Raw genomic sequence first — 24199 nt, forward strand, 5'->3', positions numbered from 1 at the left:
GTCCTAAGTCTAATTAACCCCCAAAATCGACTGACGAGGTTCATTCCTCTCCGCTGCTGCCTAACTGGTTGTATGTACGCTGGGCATGCAAGACCTAAGTCAGATGCTGCTTTGTTATAATTAGGGCAGCAAATTTTGTTTTCTGTTTGGTACTTGCTGTTACATATTGCATGTAATGTATGGCACTGTTAAGGGAAAAAAATTGGAGTCAAAGTGCCTGGAAAGTTAGGTCTGCTCTGTAGCACTGTGAGATTGTTGACATCTGCCGAGGTTGGAGAGCTCAGTAAGCAGGAAATGGGGTGTCACTCTGAGTGGTAGTTTACCATTATCCTGGCATCCTAATGAAGTGTCTGCAGTGCACAGAGCTTCTGGATGGCATCTTAACGCACGGCTAAGCAAAAGCACTTCTCTCCTTGTCACTGTCATCCATCTGCCTGCACCCTACTGTAGCCAATGGGATGGAACCATGCTACAATGTGCTATAAGCCATTTAGAGTTGCACATTGCATAATCAGTCCCATCAAATATGTAAAAAATGACTATTATTGGTTATTTCCCTCAAACTCTGGCACCTGGAGTTCGATACATTAAAGTTTAACTTTTCTAAGTGCTGTTTCTTCCCATTAATTCCACATATATTTTTGTTAAATGGGATTGAGTTGCAAACTCATTGTCTTGGGTCTTGCTAGTGGATCACAAAAGTTGTATGAATATTCATTGCAAATTCCACTTTATATTACACAGGATGAATTTATCAATTGCCCTGATAGAGTGGTTTTAACAATTCTCATTTTCTTTTTCAACAACTAATTCTGAGGCATGAATAAAAAGCAAATCAATTCAGATCACAAATTGCTTATTTTCTTTATAGCTAATATTAGTTAGTTTCAACACTTCTTATAGATTAAAAAAAAAAAAAACAAGAAAATATTTTACAATATGTCTGCAATAGAGGATTGCCACAGTGTACTGTGAGTGATTAAAATTGGGACTTTTATGTTGCATGCTGTAACATTAAAATATCCTGACATTAACAGTGGTATGAATAAGTGATTTATCTATTAATACGTTAAAACCTGTGTATCTTAGCTAGCATGACTTCCAGAATATGAAGACTTACCAAACAAAAGCAGAATTTTGGGCAGTTGATGTGTCTGAAAATAAAAATAAATTAAGCCAACAGTGTGCTCTCTTTTAAGCAAGTTTTCATTCCCTGATAACACCAAAGCCATCAAGGACTGGGGTTAAGCATTGTGTGACAGAGCAAGCTTCTAAAATGGGCAAGAGCGAGATGAATTGGCTAAGTCGGGTGTTTATTTATACAAACAAGAGGGCAGAACATAATTTAGTTGCATCAGGAATTTTTCACAGACATTAAAACTATAGCAAACATAACAGCAGGGATGCTTGCACAGCAGCACAGTGGGGAAGCTCACAGAGCGTCTGCCCACACTCCGGCTGGCTGTAGCCAGCGCCATAAGTCTCACAATTTCATTAGCACTCGAAAATCCACCTAAACCACCCCGTTCTGATTAAAAAAAATATATAAAAGGAATGAAATAAACAACCCAAAAAAAAAAAAGCAAACCAAAAAAAAAAAGCCCCAGACAAGACCCGTCTTTCTCTCAGCAGCCGAATCAGTTGAGAATTGTTGGAAAAACTCTTGGCAGGCAGATTTTGCTGTAGCAACAGTGTGTGACGTTTTAACCACAGCAGAAATCTTATCCAAAAAAACAGAACAAGGTGAGAAGAGCCTGCAAGAAAATCGGGGAAAACCATGCCTAAAAAGCCAACAACAACAAAAGGTGGCAGATCAATAGTTTGATATTTTATGCAGGATCATAAATCACTGGGTTTTTTTCAGCAGTTCAGCCGTGAGGCTCGAAAGCATAAAAAGAAAGCATGGCTTGTGATAAAATTAGGCATTAATGTGAAGCATAAATGCCATTTAACATTAAACATGCACAAGCCACTGAAATGCCTGGAAAAAGGGAAATGGGTGCTATAGTAAAGCTATACAAAGTAAATCAGACATGAATAATGCAGCAGGTCTGAGGAGGGTCACGGGTCAGACCCCAGTACCTTACAAAATAATGAATGCGCATCAGGTTAGAGACATCCATCCCTTCCTAGCCAACGTGAGTTATTGGAGATAAACCCCGGACTTCCTGTTCTGAAACAAAGTGGCTTGTTGTAAACATCTATGTCCATTTAAAATTAATGATTAAAAGAAACATTCGGTGGGATTCTCTTAAGTATTCTTTATGGGCACGAGTGCTAAAGGTTACTTTCTTCATTCATTTTTACCCAGCCACTGTTAATGTTAGAGACACGTCATGTTTTCTTCTGTGCCCAAATGTTTATCCAAAGCTCATTTACAAAAGGGCTTATATAATAGTAAGAGGGGGTTTTTTTCAATGCATTCTTCATTTAGATATAAACAAGAGAGCATCCCCACGGTTTTGCTCTGTTAAAGGGAGCCAGCCCTATTTTTAAGGAGAGTAACCCAAATTCTAAATATATTTCCTATGATTCTTTTACACGGTGAAACCATCTGTGATTCACTTCAGAGTATCCTGATCTGCTGAAATTATCTCCTACGTCTCCCAAAATTTCCCCGTAAAATGCAAAGAGGATTAGCCTTCCTCTCATTCTTTATTTGATATATGTGATTATGATGACTTTCCCTTCCAAAATTTTCATGGGGAAAAGAGAGTCTAACTTTCCAAAAAGATTTTTGCCCCCAGATTTTCGCCAATTCTTACAATAAAAAGAATGTAATTAAAACCAATATTGTTTCTTTTTATCACAATTGCTCTGCTTCCTTTTCTAGACTTAGCTGGAGAATTTAACAGCTGTTCAGAGTGTTTTCCTTCCTTTTCACCCTGCACTGCTGGGCTTCATGATACAGCGCAGGGAAGGGGGATAACTTTTCCCCCACCTATTTGTAAAAACCCATGTTTAAGGATTTCCTCCCTACACTTGTCCAAGGTAAAGAGAAAAACATCAATAAAAAAGAACTAAAAAATCTTTCTACTCAGGGATCTAAAAAGGAAAAATTTCTAGGAATGTGGAACTGAAGGCATTACAGAAATAAAGCAAATACATAGGTATTGCAAATGAAACATAAGATCCTGCATCTGATCTGTTAAATATTCCATCAACAAGGTCAAGAGTAAAGACAAGCCCAGCCACAAAAACTGAAGCGAGAGTAAGCTTTAATAAAAAAAATGAACAGTTTATCCTCTTCAGCTTCTCAAGTGGAAAAACAAATTCTTTTATACTAGAGAAAAATCAAGCGTGTATAGAGCATTTAAAAAAACCCACCGATATCAACCATTTTAATGAAAGAATACCCAATATTTTCATGGAACTATAAAAGGGAGCAAGACTAAGTGTTATGGCAAAAAGCCTGGGCTCAGCAGCTTTGTGTGGGAAATGGTGAAATGTGACTGTGATTTATAATGAGAAAAGGTATCTACAACATACAATTTTCTACCTAGCTGCAAATAATAATTCATAGTGATGTCCCTTCCAGATAAAATACCTTTGCAATGTAGGACTCATGTGGTAAAATGATCATGATAAATGTCAGACCAGTGCAGGTAACGGCTTTACAAACCATTAAGATTAGCTGGCTCTTTTTTTTTGATGATAACAGTAACCATGCTGTGACTCTATGTGGTAATAATATCTCAGTACTGATAAATGCCAGAGCCAGGCAGAGGTGTTTATCATTCCCAGTTCAGAAATGCTGACTAAAGTTACCACATGTTGCCTGTTTTTTCTTCTTTTACAATAGACTAACAATTAACAAAAAGGCCGATGCACAACATAATTTTATGCAAAATTTCTATGGCTTTTGTGCTTTATTGCCTATCTAAATATCCCCCATGTTCCAATACTGATGACTTTGGTACAGTAAGCCCTAAAGCAAAGCTTTTTATCCTTGCCATTCTCTCAATAAATAATTATTTTATAAATTAATATTGGGGGAGGGCTATTTTAGCACCTTTACAAATACACCTCACAAAGAATTGCAGCCTCTGTGAGCAGCAGAGGGTGCAGGGATGTGGTTCCCCTATCTGTGTTAATCAACACAGAGCAGAAACACTTCCATCAAGAGAACATGATAAAGTTTCACTGTACAACACTCCCCTGTAAATGTTCTGTGACAGACAAAGAGTGAGCCCTTCCTTCCACTGTGTTTGTCCCTGCCTCAGTGTCTCAGTTCCACTCAAGCCCAGTGAATTGTCAGGAGAAAAAAAAAAAACAAAAAAACCCAAAAAAACCCAAACCTGAATTAAAAATTAAACTACTTGAGAAACTTTATCTACGGAGTTGCAGGAGAGGCAAGGCAGCCCAAATATAAATATAAATATAAATAATATAAATGTAGATAATATAAATATAACTAATGTAGTGAGACCATAGCATGTCTTGCGACGGCACAGGTTGTCCAGAGAAGGGCAATGGGACTTGGGACTTTTTTTTTAAAAAACAAGAAAATATTTTACAATATGTCTGCAATAGAGGATTGGGAAGGGGCTGGGTTTCAAGTCTGATGAGGAGCAGCTGAGGGAGCTGATGTGTTTAGCCTGGGGAAAAGGAGACTTGGGAGGGACCTTAGTCCCCCTCTGCAACAAGCTGACAGGAGGTTGCAGAAAGGTAGAGGTTGGTCTCTTCTCCCAGGTAACAAGTCACAGGTTGAAAGGAAATGGCCTCAGGTAGTGCCAGGAGAGGTTTAGGTTGGGTATTAGGAAAAATTTCTTCATTAAAAGCATTTATATCTTCATTTATAAGCATTGGAACAGAGCAGTGGGTGAGTCCCCATCCCTGGAGGGATTTAAAAGCCATGTGGATGTGGCACTCAAGGACATGGTTTGGTGGTGGACTTGGCAGTGCTGTGGTAAAGGTTGGACTTGGATCTTGGAGGACTTTTCAAAACCAAATGATTCTGTATTTTTTTTTATGCACACCAAGCAGCACAAATAAAAAGCCCAGAGAATTTTCACCCCCTTCCTATAATAAATTAACTTCTGCAAATTTCATATCATTTTCATTTGTAGCTTCAGACCTATTTCCACTGGTCAGTTCACCCACAGAACAAAACTGAACAGTGATGGCTTGTGGCAGAAAACATCCAGGGATGACTGCACTACAAGACTGAGGAAGGTTGTGCTTTTTGTAGGTCAAACCAAAATGAGAGAAATACACAGAAAGTGTGCTTTTCATTTGTGTTTAACTTCACTATCACTATTGTTAATTGCTTGACTTCCTATAGAATAAGTCCATAAGAAAGTTTGGGATTTTTTTACTGGAAACTAATACCTATGCACTGCCTACTTTTAGGTCTTTGTCTTCCATGTTGACATGATTGTTAAAATTAAAAACAATTTCAGTATAAACATCTATATCTGTGGGTACAAAGTATTAATCTCAGTAGGAACTAGCAACACATGCTGAGGAAGCAATATTATCCTAGTAATTTTAATTTTTAAATTAAGCTTGATTGCAGGAAAATGTTAGCTTGAAACTTTTTTTTGGTGAAACCTTTAAATCAAGTCACTAATCACCACGTAGGCTTATGCAGCACCTACTGCAACTGGGATTTAATCCTGATTGAGATCTCTGAGTGCTAGGGTAATATGAATATTAAAGAGGAACATATACGAAGAATGATAGGTGATAATTAAATCATAGATGATAGGATCAGAAAAGTGTTCTCAGGTTATCTAGGGCATGTAACATGCAAGATGTTTTCCCCACGTCAGACCTACTGGTACCTTATCTAATCTGTTCCTAAATGAAAGAACAGTTGTACATGACTTTGCTTTAGTTGCAACATCTTAGACAAATTGATGAAAATATCAACCAAACTTTTCCCACAAAACTATGAATCATGGTAAAACAGGAAGGCATGCCTTAACAGAAATGGTAGAACTGTTCTTATCACCCCAAAGGAGAGATTAAAGTCCTTAGTGCTGCATTCTTTATTACTAATTTTAAGTTCGAAACACAATTTTTTTCCTGCAAAAATTCCAGTTGTGAGATGTTATAGGTATGAGAAGATAGCTACAGTGGAGCAGTTTTTTGAAATAACTTTTCACAAGGTTGGACTACTAAAGACAGTAGTAAACTTTATGTTTCCAAATATGATGGAGTGTTAAAGACAGGTTCATAAATATACTAGATTAAATTATGATGAATAAAAAAGGACAACAAGGATTACATAGAAAGTGCACCTATCACAGGAGCTGCATCACTTGGCAAATGTAATTCCAGGGGATAATTCCATTTAAGATGTGGGTCTCTTACTTCTTGGAGGTATTCGATCTAAGGAAGGTGGTCTATCAGTCAATAAAATAAGTTAAAAATATTTTTATCTAAACCAAAATATGCTTTCTTAAGATTAACAGATAATTTTTAATCTTTGTAAACTACTTTTGTTCTCTGCTAAGGTGAAAGAAGGTATGAAATATTCTGGTTTTAACCACGCATTCATGCTGACTTTTCTTGTAAGGTACCAGCTACAGCAAAGCAATGTCCAAATGTGGCACTCAAATATTTATTTTCTTTTTTTTTTCCTTTAGAAATCCAGGACAATGCCACTCGCATCAAATCCATAAGGAGCCTGGTAAAGAAGCTCCCAAGACCCAACTATGACACAATGAAAATCCTTTTTGGACATCTACAGAAGTAAGTAGAACTGTGGTACTCTCAGATGAGTAATTTCAAAAAAAAGTAATCGGTATGTGGTGTCCTAATCCTATTGAAAGTGTCATCCAAAATACCAAAGATAATTACATTATCTTTGGCAAAACTAAGCATGATTTATGGTATCTATGTATATCCTATTTATCCTATTCCTGCATAAGAAATCAGGATGTCTAAGCAAAATGCCAAATTTTAACTCTAGTAGAAAGCAGGACGATTCTGTTTCCTTCAATGCAGCCAAAACCATTGGGATTACCATGTTTCAGGTGCATTAAATTGGGCAAATGCAACATGTCCTGGGTTGCATTCACCCAGTTTGATGGAATTTCTCCAGGAATGACCTTTTGGATGGTCATGTTGTGAACACTGAGGTCCCTGCTGTTGGATACCTGTACTGTCATTGTGATATGTTGAGGTCAGACACAGCCTCACTCAAGAAAACAGAGCGAGTGCTCTTGTCCCTCACAGGGAGCTTGAGACAACACAGAACGCCTAAGAAGTGCAGAGGAAATATTTGGAAGTGTATCTTTGCTCTCCTAATGTTGCTGAGATACCACAGAGGCAGAAAAGCAACCCTGTGAGGTTGCCCCTCATCACTGCCCTGTGATTTCCACACACATTGCGCTGTGTCTGCAAGAGACATCAACCCAAAAAATCAACCCAGGGTGTCACATTCACCTCAGGTTTTCTTCTTGTGCTTCGTGGCATTAAGAGCAAAGGTGTCCATAGCTGACATGGCTCACTCAGACACCCACCAGAGCTATTTGACCTGCAGGATGGCCAGGGAGGCCTCAGGGTAGGGATGTGGGAAGGGCAGGATTCTGTGATCCTGTTCCTCCTTGCTGTTGGCGCTGCCAGTGCCGTTTTCTACAGTCAGTTTTCAGCCAAACTACCCCTAAAACTGAAGGGACATGAGAATCTGGGCCCCATCAAGGCACAGAGGAGTATTTCATCCCAGGAACGATGTACTGACCCCAGTGAGGGAGTGATAAAGGCTCCAAATCAAAGACCACTCTTGAGCTTATAATGAATGATGCCTTTATAGCGATCATTTCTTGGCATGTGCATGTAAGAGATGTAGATCCTTTATCTTGTTTTGCATCTTCCAGCTGAAATGGCAAAATCCAGTTCATATAGTTGTGGGAATGTCCCCATTTCATTTAAGCATGGAAGGATTTTAAGCAGTCCATAAAATGACTGAGTTTGGCCTTGCAGAAAAACAGTTTTCTGTGTGTTCATTTGATGCACTGTGTGCACACATTCTCTCCTTCAGCAGGTTATCTAGAGAAGGATAATAATTTATTGCTGGCAATGGAAGAATAATAAGGGAAATTATTTCCTGGGAAGAACGTGAGTGCAGGGAATGGGTACACGCTGTCAGCACAGATATGCCATATACAAAATTTACTCTACTCTGTGTGGCATTGATCTTAACCTGAAAAAGTTTTGTTGCCGTGTCTTAGGGGAGAGATATCAGGTATACACAATAAGTCTTTGATCTCATAGTTAAATCACTTGATTGAGACTCGGGAGACGTGGGTTCAGTTCTTGGCTTTGACCGGATGTTCTGGGTGACCTTGGGTAAATCATTTAATCTCCCTGTGCCTTGGTTCCTTGTTTACAAAATGATGATAATACTTCCTTTGTCTGCCTTGGCTTTTTAGAGCATAATCTGTTTGGGACAGCAATTGTTTCCTGCTGTGGATGTGTAGAGTAACTGGTGAAACTGGCCCCACACTGGTGGTTTTTCAGAGAAAACAAAAGGAAAAATAAAACTGCTAAAATAGAGGAAATGAAATACCAATAGTTCATAATGCAGAGGTACACTGAGGCGACACAGTGGCACAGAGTGGTGGAAGGCAGGAAGACATGACACTGGAACCATTTGGGGGTTTAAGCATTAGGGATGTAATTGTCTGAGTCTCTCTGAAGAAGATCAGTCTTCTTCTCTGCCTCAAACACATCCTCAGGAAAAGATGGGGCTATTCCAGAAGCTTTGCTCCATTGATACGAAAGCAACAGTAGAATAGATATCCCCCCAAAAAATAAAACCTCTGTGTTCTCTTGAACTTGTTGATGCTTAAGACAGGGGTCAGTCTGAATGATCTCATGGCTCCATAAATGAGAATGAATTAGTGTACTTATAATTTCAGTAATGATGTGATGCTTACATTATACAAGTAGAGACAATGTGTTTGTTTGAATCAGTCTAGGAAACATGACTAGTTTGCTGAGGTTACAAAATGTACAGTTATATTAGTTTGGGGGACACTCTTCAGAAGAGTAGTGTCAGTGTCCCTCAGCACAGACTTGCACTACCCCCTTTGATCACAGGCCTTTCTAAGGGCAATTTACAGGAGTTTCAAAAGTTTCTGGTTAGTTAGAAAAATAACTAATCTGGCTTTATTTGAGGCATATTACTGCAGTTCCTATATTTGCTGGTTGAGATGGATGTTCCTGCCCAGAGTTGAACTGGTCTTTAATGGGGTTCTGATGGGGAGAAGATGAGGGACTGCAGCTGCTGTTTCCATGGCGTTCCCCCTCTTTCTCCTACCCTTCTCCTACTCCTTTCTTTCCTGTCAGACAGACAGAACAGGGCTGTACAGACCTGGACCATGGGGCTGTCCAAGCCTGTGACTTCTGTACATCACAAGAGAGCATCTGTCTCACTGACACTCAGCACGAGAATCCAACCTTTGTCTTATCCTAAGCCATTCTGTGGCAATCCAGTCTGCAGGAGCAGGTCCAGATCCAGCAGAAATAACAATGAGCAGTGCACTTCAGAAGGGTCCTCCTTAGAAACCCAGACAAAGCAGGTGATGAGAGAGTCTGCGAGAAAGGCCTGGCAGCAGGGATTAACTCCTGTGCCACAGATCTCTCTTCAGCCGAGCTCTCTGAAGCTGCAAGAAGTCACAGTGCAGTGTATGCAGCCCACAGGAGGTGGATTAAAAGCAAAGTTGAGTCTGCAGTACCTGTTCTTTCAAGTTTTTGCATTTGATAGGAAAAACCACAACCTGCTGACGTCCCTGTTCATCTTTCCATGAAATCTCTTCTACTTAAAAGCAAAATAGACAAAGTACGGGGCTGAACAGATATATCCCATAGCTCTGTCAGTCTAATTCCATAAGGAATTGTTCCATTATGACTCATGCTGGATGTAATTGAGCACAACTACTATTAGGCTATTCATACTTCTTCCCAAAGATGAGCAAACCAAACAAATAGATGTTACACAGGAAAGAAACAACAAAAACCCAACTTGAGTAGAGATCTTCCCGAATAAAGGGGTACAGAAAACAGCCTGTTCTACTCGAACATGTTTAGAGATTATTTGCTTGCTCTGTACAGCCTATATATTTCTGCCCCATACACCAGTTCCACAGATCTCCTCTCTTTCCTCTTCCTTACTCACATCTGACTTTTACTCCCAAACAAAGTGAGCTAATCACAGGTACCAGCTAAAACCGATGCACCTTTCTGGCCCCATTTTTTTGGGTGCACACAGAACGTCAAATGGTGCAGAAACCTTGCCTTGTCTCTCTGCACAAACATGAACTGAGCACAACAAATCCCTATCTGGGAAACCATTTTATGTACCCAATAATTTATTCACAAAATTGTAATACAAGTTAGGCAGAAGGAGAATCTCATTCTATGTATTTTATGACCTGCTTTCACCACAGCACCTTGAGGTAGCTGTTACACACCCATTGAGAAACTGAGAAGTTTAAATGACTTAAAATCTCAGCATAAACCAGCAACACAATTTAAAAACCTGGATGGGATTTTTTTTATTTGCACAGAAGCTTCTCCAGTGACCACAAACCTTCTCATTTCTCCCTCATGCAAAATGCAGCAGGGAGGAGGAACACCCTGGCTGGGTCCTCAGCGCTGCGCTCCGAGCTGGCGAGGGCGGACGCCGCTCTCCTGCAGGAGCTGTGTGCCTGCGTTACACAGCACTGTGCCTGAGCTCATGAGCTGTGCTTATTAATGTTAAATTAATGAATCTCAGCCTGCTCTGCTTATTAGGTTGAGCTCCGTGCCACCACGAGGCAGCTCTGCGACTCCCAGACCCGAGCTGTGTCACATCTGACCAGGCTGGAGCGCAGGGCAGCCAAGCTCTGGTCTGCCTGTAGCCATCCGTGTTGGACCCCCTTGCAAGGGGAGGTGTTAGAGACAAAAACCCCTCTCCTTGCTCCTGATTTTCCTGCACAAAGGCAGGATAATGTGTGTTATTTACAAAACTATAAAAGGGATGTTGAAATAATTAAAGGGGAAGGCAGGGGCCAGCTCCCATCCCTGTGCCTTACGTGGAAGCGCGGAACCCAGATGCCCAACTGTGGAAGATATTCTTCCAGCAGCAGCATCTGCCTCCTTGGCAGCCACTTCAGGCAAGTTGTCTGGGGAGCTCTGCAGTTGCCTCTTGGTTTATCACGTGGATCTGTTAATGTGCCCTATCTGGCTGGCTTGTCCAGGCAGGAGCTGACTTGTTTTAATTCACCTTTGAATCCAAGAAACTCCATTTATTTTGCTGCATTTTCCCCATACTCTACATAGCATGGCAAGTAATTTTCAGATGCCATCCAGGCTTTCTGCCCTTTCAGAGGGAGAATGATTATTTTCTTCCTGATTATCTTCCCCCTCTACCCAAATTCTTCATTCTTACTATTAATTGTTTGCATTGATTTCACTGGAAATATGCTCCCCATCAAGGATAGAACTATATATCTAAGACAAACCCACCAATATTAACATATGATCTAAAAAAATTCATAGGTTTTAATCTTCAGCTGTTTTGACCAAAAAAAAAAAACAACCAAATGTCCCCCCTGTTCATATGTCTGTGAACAGGAAAAAAAACATCCAACCTTTACAAACAGTGGGGAGGAATAGTCCCCCTACCTCAAACCTGACAACCTTTGGCAGCAACATCCTGAAAAGCCAAGGTTTTTCCAAACTAGATACAACTAAGCAGACTTGTTTCTACTTGTTAAAATGTAAGGGGAAAAAAAGAAAATAAAAAATAAATTAAAAGGAAAATAAAGCAGAGCCATGCACAGCCAGCAGCCCACAGTAGCCTGCACACCAGGACACAATGACAATGTGATGACAAATCCAGCAGCAGTACCCAGAATTCTGAGGGAAAACCAGAAAATGAAGTTAAAGTACAGCATATAATAATGCTGTATGGGATGCCTGCAAACTTTTTTTTTTCCCTCCAAAGTTGGTGGAGGGAAGATGTAGCAAACATGTGATTTTCACTTGCTAAACTACGTGTCATATCAGCAGTTTTCAGGCAGGCTCACGTAATAAATGTAGGCTCAAGAGAGCCCTTTTCTCACACAGCAAAAGAACAGATTACACTGAGAACTGTGCAAGTTTTCTATTAAGAAAATAATAATAATAATAATAAAGGTAAAAGCTACCGAAAACTAAAAACAATCCCCAAAATGGAAGCACTATACAAAAAAAAAATCTATTTGGGAAACCTCAGTGAACCTGTGGAAGACCTACAATGCAAAAAGTGGAATGGGCACTTAAGTTTTCCCTCAGCAAAAATGCCCAAATTTAGAAAGGTACAGAAGCCCTTTAAAGAAGTCACAAGAAAGACTATTTGTTGAAATTATTTCCTGAATCAAGACCTTTCTTTATAATCAGGAAACTCACAAGCAGGTTTTGGTTTTGAGCCATGGGACAGCAGCAGGGAGAACAGTTTAGCTGTGCTCCTACAAGCTTTGGGGAAGCAGCTACTGGAAATGTCAGGAGGAGAAACAACCTCCTGCAGGAGGGCAGACCAGTTGCATAAAAAACTCAGGTATACCTGACTGGCATTTTAAGATATATATGAAATTATTTAATCACCTTTTAACTTGAGAAGGGCAAATATGTATTGAGATGCGCCTTTGCACGCGTGCTTTTCTCAGTTTCAACTATGGAAGAGTTTTACAAAGGAGCTGGAGCAATGCCAGCACTCATCCCATTTACCACAGCTTCCCGGGGCTCATTTTGGGGGAAGGAGAAGAATTAAACCCTTTTCCTCTCTGTTAAGCACACATCAGTCCACTCAACTCACCCTTTGGAAGTAAGTGGACACAAGAAAATATGCACCAGGCACAAGTGTGCACAGGACATGAGTAATAGTAGATTTTGGGTTCAAGACAAAAAAAAAAAAAAGAGAAAAAAAAAGAAAAAAAAATCCAGTCTCTCAGAGCATCTTTGAGCATTTTGATTTTATATTTTTTGGGTTGGGGTGACCTGCTACCGAGGGTTTTGCAGTCATGCCAAATCCTGCTCTTTGAGGAATAAGAAAGTTTACAAAGTTAGTTCTTCCCCAAAGAATAACTTACTGCTTATTGCTTTTAACAAGACGCATGATGAGTAATTAAAGCCACATTTTCACCCCTTGCTTCCATCTATTTCCGATTTCCACAACTGTATTTAAAAATATAAACCCTGATTTTCATAACAGTCAGGCAAATAATTGCACTCGGTACTTTTCAATGCTACCAAGTACTGAACTGGTGTATCAGCAAATAACAGAATGATAAAAATAATTAACATAGTTTTAATTTAAATATTTATGACACAGTTGACTCTGTGGCTGCGCGGCACCATTGTGCTGAGTGCAGTACACAAACCCTGATAGATAGAGCCCCTGTCTCCAAGAGCTGCTATTGTTCATCCCACATTACTCAATATCAAACGATCTCAAAAAAGCTTTTCAAACATTAATTAAATCTCCTAACTTCCTTTTCAGGTCAGTAAGTTTTATTATCCTAGTTGTGTAGATAAAGAAAGTAAGGAATGGAGAGGGTGAGGCACTTTCCCACCGCGACACAGCCAACACTTCTCACTTCCACTCTTTGCTTGCTCCCCAATCCCCCAGCGGAGCCCCCCAAGCCTTTGAAGGCTCATCCATGTGCTGCGGGTGTACGTGTGCATCTGGCCAGCACATCCCAGGCAGGGCTGGTTACTGCTAAGGACTCTTCAGTTAATCAGGACCACGTGAGAATCCTGCTTCTGGTTTGCACTCGCATCAGCTTCAGCAAAATATCACCGGCGGAGTTAATTTATGGGATTTTGTAACCTCTTAATATTGCTTGGGGTTAGTGTTCTTTCCAGCTCGAATCCTTTTTTGTTGGCCAAAATTAGGAATGCTCAATTCATTACAATGGCTTTGTCCCCCCTTTTTTTTTTTTTTTTTTTTTTTTTTTGTTTGGCGAGATTGAGGCCTAACACACTAATGTCCACAACAAGGTCGTCAAAGGGTAAAATGCAATGCTTTTCATTTTTGTGCTAAAGATACATGATTTTTCTCAGAATTAAGGTTGTGAAATAAATAATTTGTTTGAAGTTTCTCAGATATTCATTGGAACTTAAAAAAAAAACCCAAAACAAAACAAAAAAGGCCTTAAGGCCAAAATGTCAGTGTTCTGTGCAAAACAATTAATATAACACAATAGGATCTATTCTACTATTGATTGAAAGGGAATTTATGCAGGTAATTCATTAAGGCTAGTGAGAGTTTGGCATGTAAATCCCCCAGTACTTTGATGGGAAAACAGACCCTGATTTTAAATTTTTTTTTAATAAGAGATAAAATACATGATTTTCAGTGAAAAATGTATAAAAAGCAAAAGCAAATACCTGAACAACTAGGGCCCTGCTCTGTGAGGGTTCTGGAATGACATTAGATCAAATCCTCTTTCACACACTGCAAAAGATGCAACCATCATTTCAATCACCATGTTAAGAGAATCAATACAATTTTTCCTTCCAGAGAATGGTACTTTACATTCCAATATTTGCAGGCTATCACCTTCATACATATCTTTTTGTGGTCAAGTGCATGATTACTACTTCTGACAGGGTATTGGCCATTTTCTTATGAAGATCTACAAATTCTTGTAAATAAAAACCAATCAGAAAAAAAAAAAAAAAAGAGGAGCAAATCTGTGGACTGGAATGCACTCTACTTGTAATGGGAACAAAAAGCTGGCAATGAAATATAAACCTAAATCACAGCAGAATGACCTACTTTAAGGCATTTGCCAAAGAGACAGTGTTTTAGACAGCTCCTCTGAAGTAGCGTCTTTATGTCTATGCCATCTGCAGATTTATTATTGTGCTTTAGAAAAAAATTAAAAAAAATGAAAAAAAAATGAAAAAAGAAAGAAAAACCTACAGTATGCCTGAACAAAACTTAGCTTCATCTATAGAAAGATTCCAGTACTGTGGGCACCACACCCACACCTACTGATGTGGTCCAAGTTTTTTCTTTAGAGGCACCTAATTAAGAAACCCTGACTCATTTACATGGATACGTTTGATCTAAATTACACTCCAAACCACACCAAATTAGGAGCATCTGTGAATGCGAAGTGTTTGTTCCCAGTGCCTGGTAGAACAGGGCCAGTTCTGGACGGCACATGTTCAAGTGACGAAAAATATTTCAGATGTAACATACTTCTGAGACCCACTTTTCCACTAATAATTCATAATGAGTTAAACCAATATCTCTGCTTCAGCAATTATTTCAGGCTGGGGAAAAAATGTCATTTTACTTTTTAAAGGAAGGGTGGGGGGGAAAGCACGAGTGGGCAGCCACCTAGTTTGGTGGGGCATTAACACAACCATTAGTTACAATTTAAATCTGTGCAGCGCATTTGTTTTCAGATATACTTTACACCTAAAGCCTGGACGGAAGGAAAGTATAAATTAATGATTGGTTGTTGTTCACAAACAAGACCTTCTGCCTTGGTGAATGGTCTTCCCTCATTAATCAGTTTTCCAGAGGAGTCCGGGTGGAAGGCAGGGTCTCAGCCCAAAGAGGCAGCACCCTACGTAATAGTAACATGAAAAACTCAAGACCACCAGATTTGAGAGTGATGCCTCCCTTTCCTGGCTGCGTTGCTGGTGGCTGACTGTGCCTGCTTGCAGCCCAGAAAGCCACTCTGTACAAAAACGGGTCCTGTGGCAATTAGGAAACTTCTATCCTGCTTTCCCATCTCCCACTAAGAGTGAGCAGGGGGGCTGCAGAAGCCACTGGTTGCTGCTTTGCTGCCTTCCTGACAAACTGAATAAAGAATAGCCTTAATCTCACTCTAGGCAGCCCAAGAACCGAGGAGCGTAAATCCGAATTCCACGCTGGGTTTGCAATTCCCAGCCCACTGGCGCAATTTGGCACGACCTTTGGGTTTGGCCCATAGTGTTTGGCAGCCACCTTTTATTCTTCCCATCTTTTATACTTTGTGAATAGTCCAAGTTACATAATGCCAGTGACAATTTGTTTATGGCGAGTGCTGGAGTCGCTGTTTTATGATTACATTCAAACTTTGAGCCACATTTTGACATCTAAGGATCATCTTGCGTTCTCGTGTACCCTATACAATGCAGGTTTGTGTTCCAGCGAGGAGCAGGGGGGGAGGAACTTTATAAATAACATGACTCCTTTTGTCTGAAGAGATTTTAATACATTTGTCTGATCTACTGTTTTTGCAGTAGCTAGAATATAATTTGAATATATTAATATTTTCAGCAACTGTGCTGAGAGAGCCCAGTTAATAACTTATGCATGGGTGTATAGATACACTTCAGACAGAGGTAGTTTTTAGCCCTTATGTTAGTAATAGTTAGAAACACACAATGAAAGAGCTTGTTCTTTCCTCCTCTTTGTTGTGGGCATGCATTGTGATGGTATGGAGCCAGTGTTCTTTCTGTTGTCTACACAGCCTGGATTCAATAAGCAGTTATATATGCATATTATGACAATGTGGTCAAGGAAACCAGATTTTTTTACTATACCTTCATGTGCCTGTACACTATAAAATCTGGTATTTATTTTTCTTGTCCTCATTCAATATGTTAACAAAATCATAATTTGATACAGGTTATGTTCACTTTATAATTAAAATTATAGAGTTAGATGAAAATACAGCAAGATGTTGCTGAATGGAAAATATTTATCTTTTCGTACATTACGCATTATGGTGCTATGTAAAATCATAAATCTGTGAAGCAGCTCTCTCCAGCCAATTTGCCTCCTCCCCTGGTCCACAAGATGCAACCAGTTACCTCCTCTAAACTGAGGATTTTACACCCACCTCAGCCCTAACATTAGACTGCACTGCCACATCCTCTCCAAAAGAAGACCCCTTGCCATGGAGATAAGCCAAGAAAAAGGAATTCAGAGAAGTTCTGTAATTTTCCAGCTCCTCCTGTAGCTCTCCCAGCACCTTCACAGAAAAGCACAAACTTTTTTGCACCATGTTCTCTGTGTCAGCACTAGGCTCAGGCTCCCCAGACCACCTCAGGATAGCACTTCATCCATCTGGAAACTGTTCTCACCTCCCAGATCATTGCCATCCACACTGCCAAGGGCAGGCCTTCACCAAACACCATCAGCAGCCACCATGCTGTCAGCCTAGGGCATATGGGACAGCCCCAGAGCATATGGAAGCTTTCCAGCAAGTGAAGTTTACTGGGAACATCAGTTTGCCTTGTTCAGACTCTCAGTCCAGAGAGGATTTCCACAGGGCTGTGGCAGCAGTAGTAGCAGGCAACTTTAACCACCTCAGACAACCCAGATTGTTTCCATGTCTGGATAAGGGTCTCATAAAAGTGTCATCAGGATAAGGAGGTTTCATTCCTTCAGAACATCTACCCCATGGAAGCCACTGCAGCTGCTCTGGACTCAGAGCCAGCCCTGAGATTTCTGTCACGGGGCAAATTTCAAGTCTTGTTGAACACATTTTGGATCTCACCTGGCCTCCATGGTGAGGAGCTGCTTAACCTTTCCAAATTATACAGTAAGAGCTTTCCATTACTTCTCATACTAAATTAAGTTTATCCAGCTCTGCATCCTGAAATTACAATGTGTGCTTGCTAAAGAGGCACTTTATAAGTTTGTAAATCCATTTACAAACATTCACTTCAGGCTAGACATTTTCTCCTGGAGAGGCAGCACCGACAGAGAGGTGTCCTGAAAGCTGCTTATTGTGTGAGTTGTCCAAAGACTGATGACTGATACCATGGTTTCGATATCAGCAAGATTGTCCCTGTTGTTCCTAAATCCTTCAATCTCTGTCAAACGTGGTTTGGGTTAGGAGGTCTAAGAGACTCACGTATGTTTTCTCACCACTTTTTTTAACTGTGGATTTTGATCAGGGTTAGACAGAAGCAGATATTGGCAAATCTGGTCACTTGAAGCTTCAAAGATGAAAGAAATGCAACTACTGAGAGAGGTAGGGCTGACTGTGTAGAGTATAAAGACTTTGTAAAGTATCTGAGGCAGTTAGACCAGAGTCATCTGAGACCAGCACATGTGTGAATGGGTATTTGACTTTAAAGGAGCTAATGAGAAAATTCAAAGCTAGTTTAAAGCCAGGAAATATTGCAGAACTTGCAGTACTACAAAGGGTGCTTCTTAGAAAGACACAATATATGGAAAATCCTCCACTCCAGGCAGTCCCTGCATTTAGTGCAGCAGACTAAACACGTGCACGAAAAAATAAACATCAAGCTAAGGTGAGCGGACAAGACAGACAAAGTGTAAGTAGAAAAGACAATGCTGACATAGTAAATTCATTGCTCAAGGGCAAGTAAAATGTAAATAAGTTTAAAGAAATCAAAGACTCGTGGCACATACTCACTAGTGCATTTAAGAGCTGCGTTCATCCTACTCGTGCTCAGTATCAGGGCTGAAACAATCGTGGTGCTGGGAGGCATGTTAAAGCATCTTTCAAATCTGATACAAGTGCAGTGCATATATATTGCAATCCTAGCTTGTGGAGAGCTCAGAACTGAACCTGAGAGAGGAGGAATCCTGGTTGAGGTCAGATCCCATAGAAAATCATCTCTGTTGGGTAGATTGCTGCAAAAAGACTTTCATTTTAAACAACAAGATGGTGACAATATGGGATAAAAAATATGGATTTTTTTTTATATTGGGGACAGTTAATAGGCCAATAATTTGATTTTTTTTCATTATTTAAAAAATACTTGAAACAAAATAATTTATGAAGTAATTGCAATGCTTTGATTTGATATTTTTGAAGGTATTTTCCAAACCAAATGATTCAGTGATTCTGTGATATAAAAATTCACAGAAAAAAGAAAACTCTGTTGAGAGTTTGTTCCCTGACTTTTGTGGAATTCTTTGCCACATTCAATGTCAAAATTACTGTGTTTCTCACAGAAGTGAATAATTAATTCATGACACTGGAAAAAACCAATGTGTTGATAGTGAAACTGTGTCTTTCATGAGCTGCTCTAGACCCACAAGCAAAGATGAATTTCTGGGCAGGATGTCTAGAGCTCAACATCCCAGGCTGAAATTCCACTCAATTGCCCCTTCTGGGCTCTAAGTCAGAAAGTAAACCTGTCATATCCAGGGCTGAGTTATTTGCTGTCAACTGGATTATAGCACAAAAAGGCTGTAATTGAAGGCTGCAAGAGGTTAGAGATTGAACATAGTCAAAAGCAGTAACTCCACTTAGTAAAAGTAGATATCATCCAAAATGAGAAAAGTTAAGCTCATATAAGGTGAAATTCTGACTCCATTGTGGCTTCCAGTTTCTGGGATTTTTGTCAGTGATTTTCAGAGTAATCAAAACTTCACTCACTGCCCAGAGAGAGATGCTGCAAAGTGTGTGATGAAGTGAAAGTTAAAATAACTCTTAACCTGGGGCTTCCAAAATACATTTTCTGAGCAGAGACTGCTGCCTAGCTCAGTGTTTTCGTGATGTAGCAATGCAGACAGACCTTCAGGGGACCAAGGGCATAAAACTGTGCCAGTGGAGTACAGCTGGGATGTGCAACCAGAGCCACCCTGCTGTAAATACTGAAGCTCCCATTGTTCAGCACCCTGTGGGACATGGAGAACTGCACTACTTAGGCAAAGTAAGGTACAGTTTGTGGGAAGTGATTTCAGAAAGCTGTAACATCACTGAACACCTGTGGCAGTGCTGGCACCTTCCACCTCAGGCTCTCCTTGAAAGGAAGAGATTACTGGGAGAGAGAGCATAAAAGTGCCTGACAGATGCACTAATTTTACTGGGAGCAGGAGGATTAAATTATAATACAGAGTCTCATCATCTTTCTACCTTTCATATGAGTAAATCTGAACCAAAGAATGCTGTCGATGTGCCTCTGGGAAGAAGGGACAGATCTCCTGTGTGTTTTCCATATCCCCCCTGCTCTGGGTGTGCTGCTCACCATGGCTTCTCTCACTGAGGTACAAACCAGAGCTGGTGGCTCTGTTGTTTTGCCATGTACTGTTTGTCCATCATTAAGCACATCAAAGCCTCGGTGTCCCCATCAGGAAACAATGCTGTTAATAACATTAATCCACCTTTATTAAGAGCCTTTAGCTCTATGGAGGAGCACCAAATATTATTAAGACAAAGACAAGAGGATAATAAGGAAACGTGTTTTTTTCCCTTGCTGACCTAGTTTCTAACCTCACTTTAAAATCTTCCCTTGATTTTAATTATGCTTAATCTAAAGCTAAGCTCACAAATCTAGCAAACTTAAGGGCTGCTTTTAAAGTGAATTTTCTCGCCTGTCAGAGTTCCTCAAGCTTTCTGTGCTACAGTCAGGAGTTTATTTCCAGCCCAGGCACAGAGCTGGGGCATTTCTCTGCCAGCACGGTGACTCTTGGGCTCCTGAGCTCAGGCACCACCTTGCTCCACTCTAGCCTGGGCACCACAACATTCTTCACAGAACAATTGCAGTCCTTTTCTCATCAGCCGTAGCCAGAGGCAGCAATAAGGGTGAAGGATATCTATCATGAAAAGTCCAGTGTCAATGTGTTCCCCCAATTTATTTACTGACCTTCAATGCAACAGCCATACTCCTGACCCTCATGAGATGAAGCCTAAGGGGAAATGGCACTGAGCACCAATTCCATATCCTGTTGTTCTGTGGTCTAAATTAAGTGCTAATTAATTACCACTGGCATCTTTGGCATTGCCTGTCAAATTGGATTTAGGATATCCTTCCGCTGTTTAAACAAATAGCCCTACATCTAAAGCTAAAATCCCACGTGTCAGCATTTTCTTCACTTTTAAATTTTTATTTTCAAATCCAGTGAGTATGTTCATGGATTTTGCAGGTAGAATTCAAATAAAAGAAACAGGAATTGATATTGTCAATTTTGATTAATAGTCCCTCATTAATAAACATCCTGTTATTCAGTTTCCACCTGCAGTTGCTGATGTTGCCTGGAATCAATTAACTCATATAATTTGATTTATTTTACAAAGACATTTTTGGATGTGCTGTGCTGATGATAAAGGTTCTATATTTACAATTCGTGATTTAAGCGAGATTGTTACTAACTGCTTTTTATTTGTAATGTTACAAGGAAGCTTTGGGCGTTCTTAAACAAAAATATTTAAGCAATTTAAAAAGTTAAAGCTTTATTTATCTAAAACTATCTGCTGCCTTCTGAACCACACAGGCCACAAAAGCATACAAATCCAGGAACTATGACAGGTTGGTCTTTACAACAAGCTAGTTTTTCTGGAGAAAAAAATAGATCAGAAGTGGAATTAAAAATAAATTTTAAAATATTCAAGCATAGCAGAAGTTACACCACCAGCCAAAAATACATTTTAGGCATTAAGGTGTACACTTCTGTCTGTACACATACTATTCTATATAGTCTCACACTGCCTTTATCACTCTACTATCCAAACACTTATCCAAGAAGTACATCAGCCTCTGCTCAACATCTGCCACGGGGGGTTTTGCTCTCTCCCATCCCCTCCCCAAAGAGAGGCTCGTGCTCACAGTGTCTGTGTGGCTTTCAGGCAGAGATTTGCTCTTGTTTGAGCAAAATTTGCTGCTACAGGGCTACAGAAGAAGGCAGAAATGAATGCCTCGTGCACAGAGCTGCAGGCAGAGGAGTCCAGGATGCCCCTTGGGGAAGTTCATGGCCTTCAGCTGACTCCTACCAAAAGCTGTGCCCAAAAGAGGCAAACTGTAGGCACAACAGCAACATGGACTAGACAGATCTGTCCTCTTAAGAGCACCAGTCAGAATCAGTTTGCATTCACACACAAAAAACAAAAACCTGAGCCAAACTGAGAGGACAGAGTGCTGGTTGTCAGTAAATGGAAGAACCTAGCAGGTCAACCAGTTGGATCAGTTTTCCAAAAGAGACCTGGAATTTTAGTAATAGGGAAGGTTTCATGGAAAGATATTGAATCTATCTCTTTGATAAAATTTGGTTTTGGGGAGTGAGACCTGATCCTTTGCCCATACCAAGGTCTTTGGTGGTGATAGGTTCCTGCCCTTGCTGTCCATGCATCAGTGTGCACCTCCTGCCTTTGGAGCTTCTGTGACTCAGAAGATGCCCAGAAAACAAAAATCCCAAGGCTGAGGTGCAGATAAACTGTTACCCCCCTTTCACAGCTCCTCAGTGGAGCAGGAGCACCTCCCCTTGTGCAGAAGAACAAGCAGGACTTCTCCAAAGCACTTTCCTGAATGAAGCCCCTGAATGTAGAGCCTGCGGTATCTTTAGATACTCCAATGTGTTTTTACACATTTGCTGTCCTCAGCCACCCAGCAGATGAATTCTTTCTCCACAAGACAGGCATTCTGTGAGGTGTGTGCAAAGGCAAGAGCCCACACGCTCTTCTGCAGGGTCGTCGCATGGGAAGCAAAGTTCACCCAGTGCTGAGGAGGCTTTATTTTTAACTGTTCTCTTATTAAACCAGACTAAGCCAGAATAAATGCCTTTCCTCAGCTTTTCACAGTCTATTCAGCCAACTGTGAAGCAATGTTCGGAGTTAGTTTAGTTATTATTCTCATTTAGGGCCAGGCTCCAAGGCAGTTCATCCAGGGAAGGGCTCGTGCTGTGAGATATGCAGGGGATCCCCTGAGGAAGCCCATTCTCCACCAGGGCCCTGTCAGCTGTCCAGGTACTATATATAGCCACCCAATGGTCACATTTAAAGCCTGGTCTGTGGAGGAAGACAGCATTGAGTGCTCCTTCTTGTATCCCAGAGCAACTGAAGAGAAGGGATTTTTCCCAAAGTGCTGTAACACGAACCCGCAGCTGCAGAGCACAGGAAGCCTATGGAGTTTCTGTAGGCCAGGAGCCATCGAGGCTATTTTCAGCAAAAGCAAGCTCTCAAGTATGTCTGAACTATTTATGACCCCTCTTGTAACATATCCTACACCATGACCTGGTTTCTCTATTACCAGCCTAGCCATTGTTTCAAATTCTACCTATGGAACAAACAGGGATTTAAAATGCCTTCATGTTTTACACAGCTAGATGCAAGTAGCTTAAAACTGTATTAGTGCACTGTGACCCCTGAGTTGTGCTTGTTTGTTGTGAAGGAAACCACATGGCACATTTGGAAAAGGACAGACATTGTGGTGCTTTGGAGCTCCTCTATAAGCAGAAGCCTCAGGTCTCAGTTCCATACTCACCAATCTCCCTGTTCCCATCACAGTGTACAGATCTCACAAGCTGAGGACTCCACTGATGATGTTTGCATCTGCTTAGCTTCACCAGCTGGTGAATACCACTGTAATGCACCTGAGCAAATCACCCATACAGCCAGGACATAGATAATAAAGAGGTTTAGTCTGCATTCATAAAATATCAAGAATATGAATTTAAAGCTGAATTTGAAATTTATCTATGGAGTAGTGCAAGGAAGTGAACAGTTTACACAAATAGAGTTTGTGGCATCAGGGGCTTCCTTACCACTAGTTACCTCCATAAGTTTCCCAGGATGGAGTTAAGCAATGCACAGCCCCTTCTCTCTTCCTCCACAATATGTGTATTTTGGTTTCTCTCCTCAGCTGGCGTATCCAGCTGGGTATGGATATCTCTGCAAGGTTTTGATCTGTTATAGGACCCCTATTGTTGTTTGTACTTTAAGAGGACTCTCAAAGCTGAAGTTCACTTGTCTTTTTAGTACCAAAACCCACTCAGGTTCTTCCCAAGAAACAACAACTGCAGCTGAACTGAAATAAATTGATGACAGAAAATGAAGTGGCTGTGATATACTGTATCTCAGGAAAGTGTGTAACAGGCCTTAAACGAAAAGGAAATACGTTGAGGAAAAAACCTGATAGTTTAGGTTATCTGTGCTTCATGTTATAGCTGTGGTTCCTTCCTAGCACAGAAAAACCCAGCTGCAAAAGCCCTGCGAAAATGTGCTTCTACACACACAGACATTATCACTTCCTAGGACAGTACGTTTTATTATCAGGTTATTTTCCAGTACATTTGGCACAGTTAAGGTACGTATATTAACTTTACTTCCAAATAAAGAAAACAAAGTTGTACTGAATGTCTCAGCCACTGTCAATGAGTTAAGAACTGACAGGAGGTCCAAGTAATCAACCCTGTCTACAGCACTGAGCTTTCCCCTGGGACACCTCCTCTGATCATACAATGTATCTGACTGGCATGGATGTAGAATTGCTTTCAATAAAGATTTTATTTCAAGGTTGGATG

The 24199-nt window shown here is 40.5% G+C and overlaps 1 protein-coding gene across 1 annotated transcript in view; it reads left to right on the top strand.

Annotated features, from left to right (window-relative positions):
- Nucleotides 1-24199, top strand: part of ARHGAP15 (Rho GTPase activating protein 15) — a 302239-nt gene that overhangs the window by 272478 nt on the left and 5562 nt on the right. Inside the window, exon 13 of the mRNA XM_030952453.1 lies at nucleotides 6594-6699. Within this exon, the coding sequence (XP_030808313.1) occupies nucleotides 6594-6699 (106 nt within the window). The remainder of the gene's footprint in view (nucleotides 1-6593; nucleotides 6700-24199) is intronic.

Source organism: Camarhynchus parvulus, chromosome 7 (genome assembly GCF_901933205.1).
Source record: "Camarhynchus parvulus chromosome 7, STF_HiC, whole genome shotgun sequence".
Classification (NCBI taxonomy): Eukaryota; Metazoa; Chordata; class Aves; order Passeriformes; family Thraupidae; genus Camarhynchus; species Camarhynchus parvulus.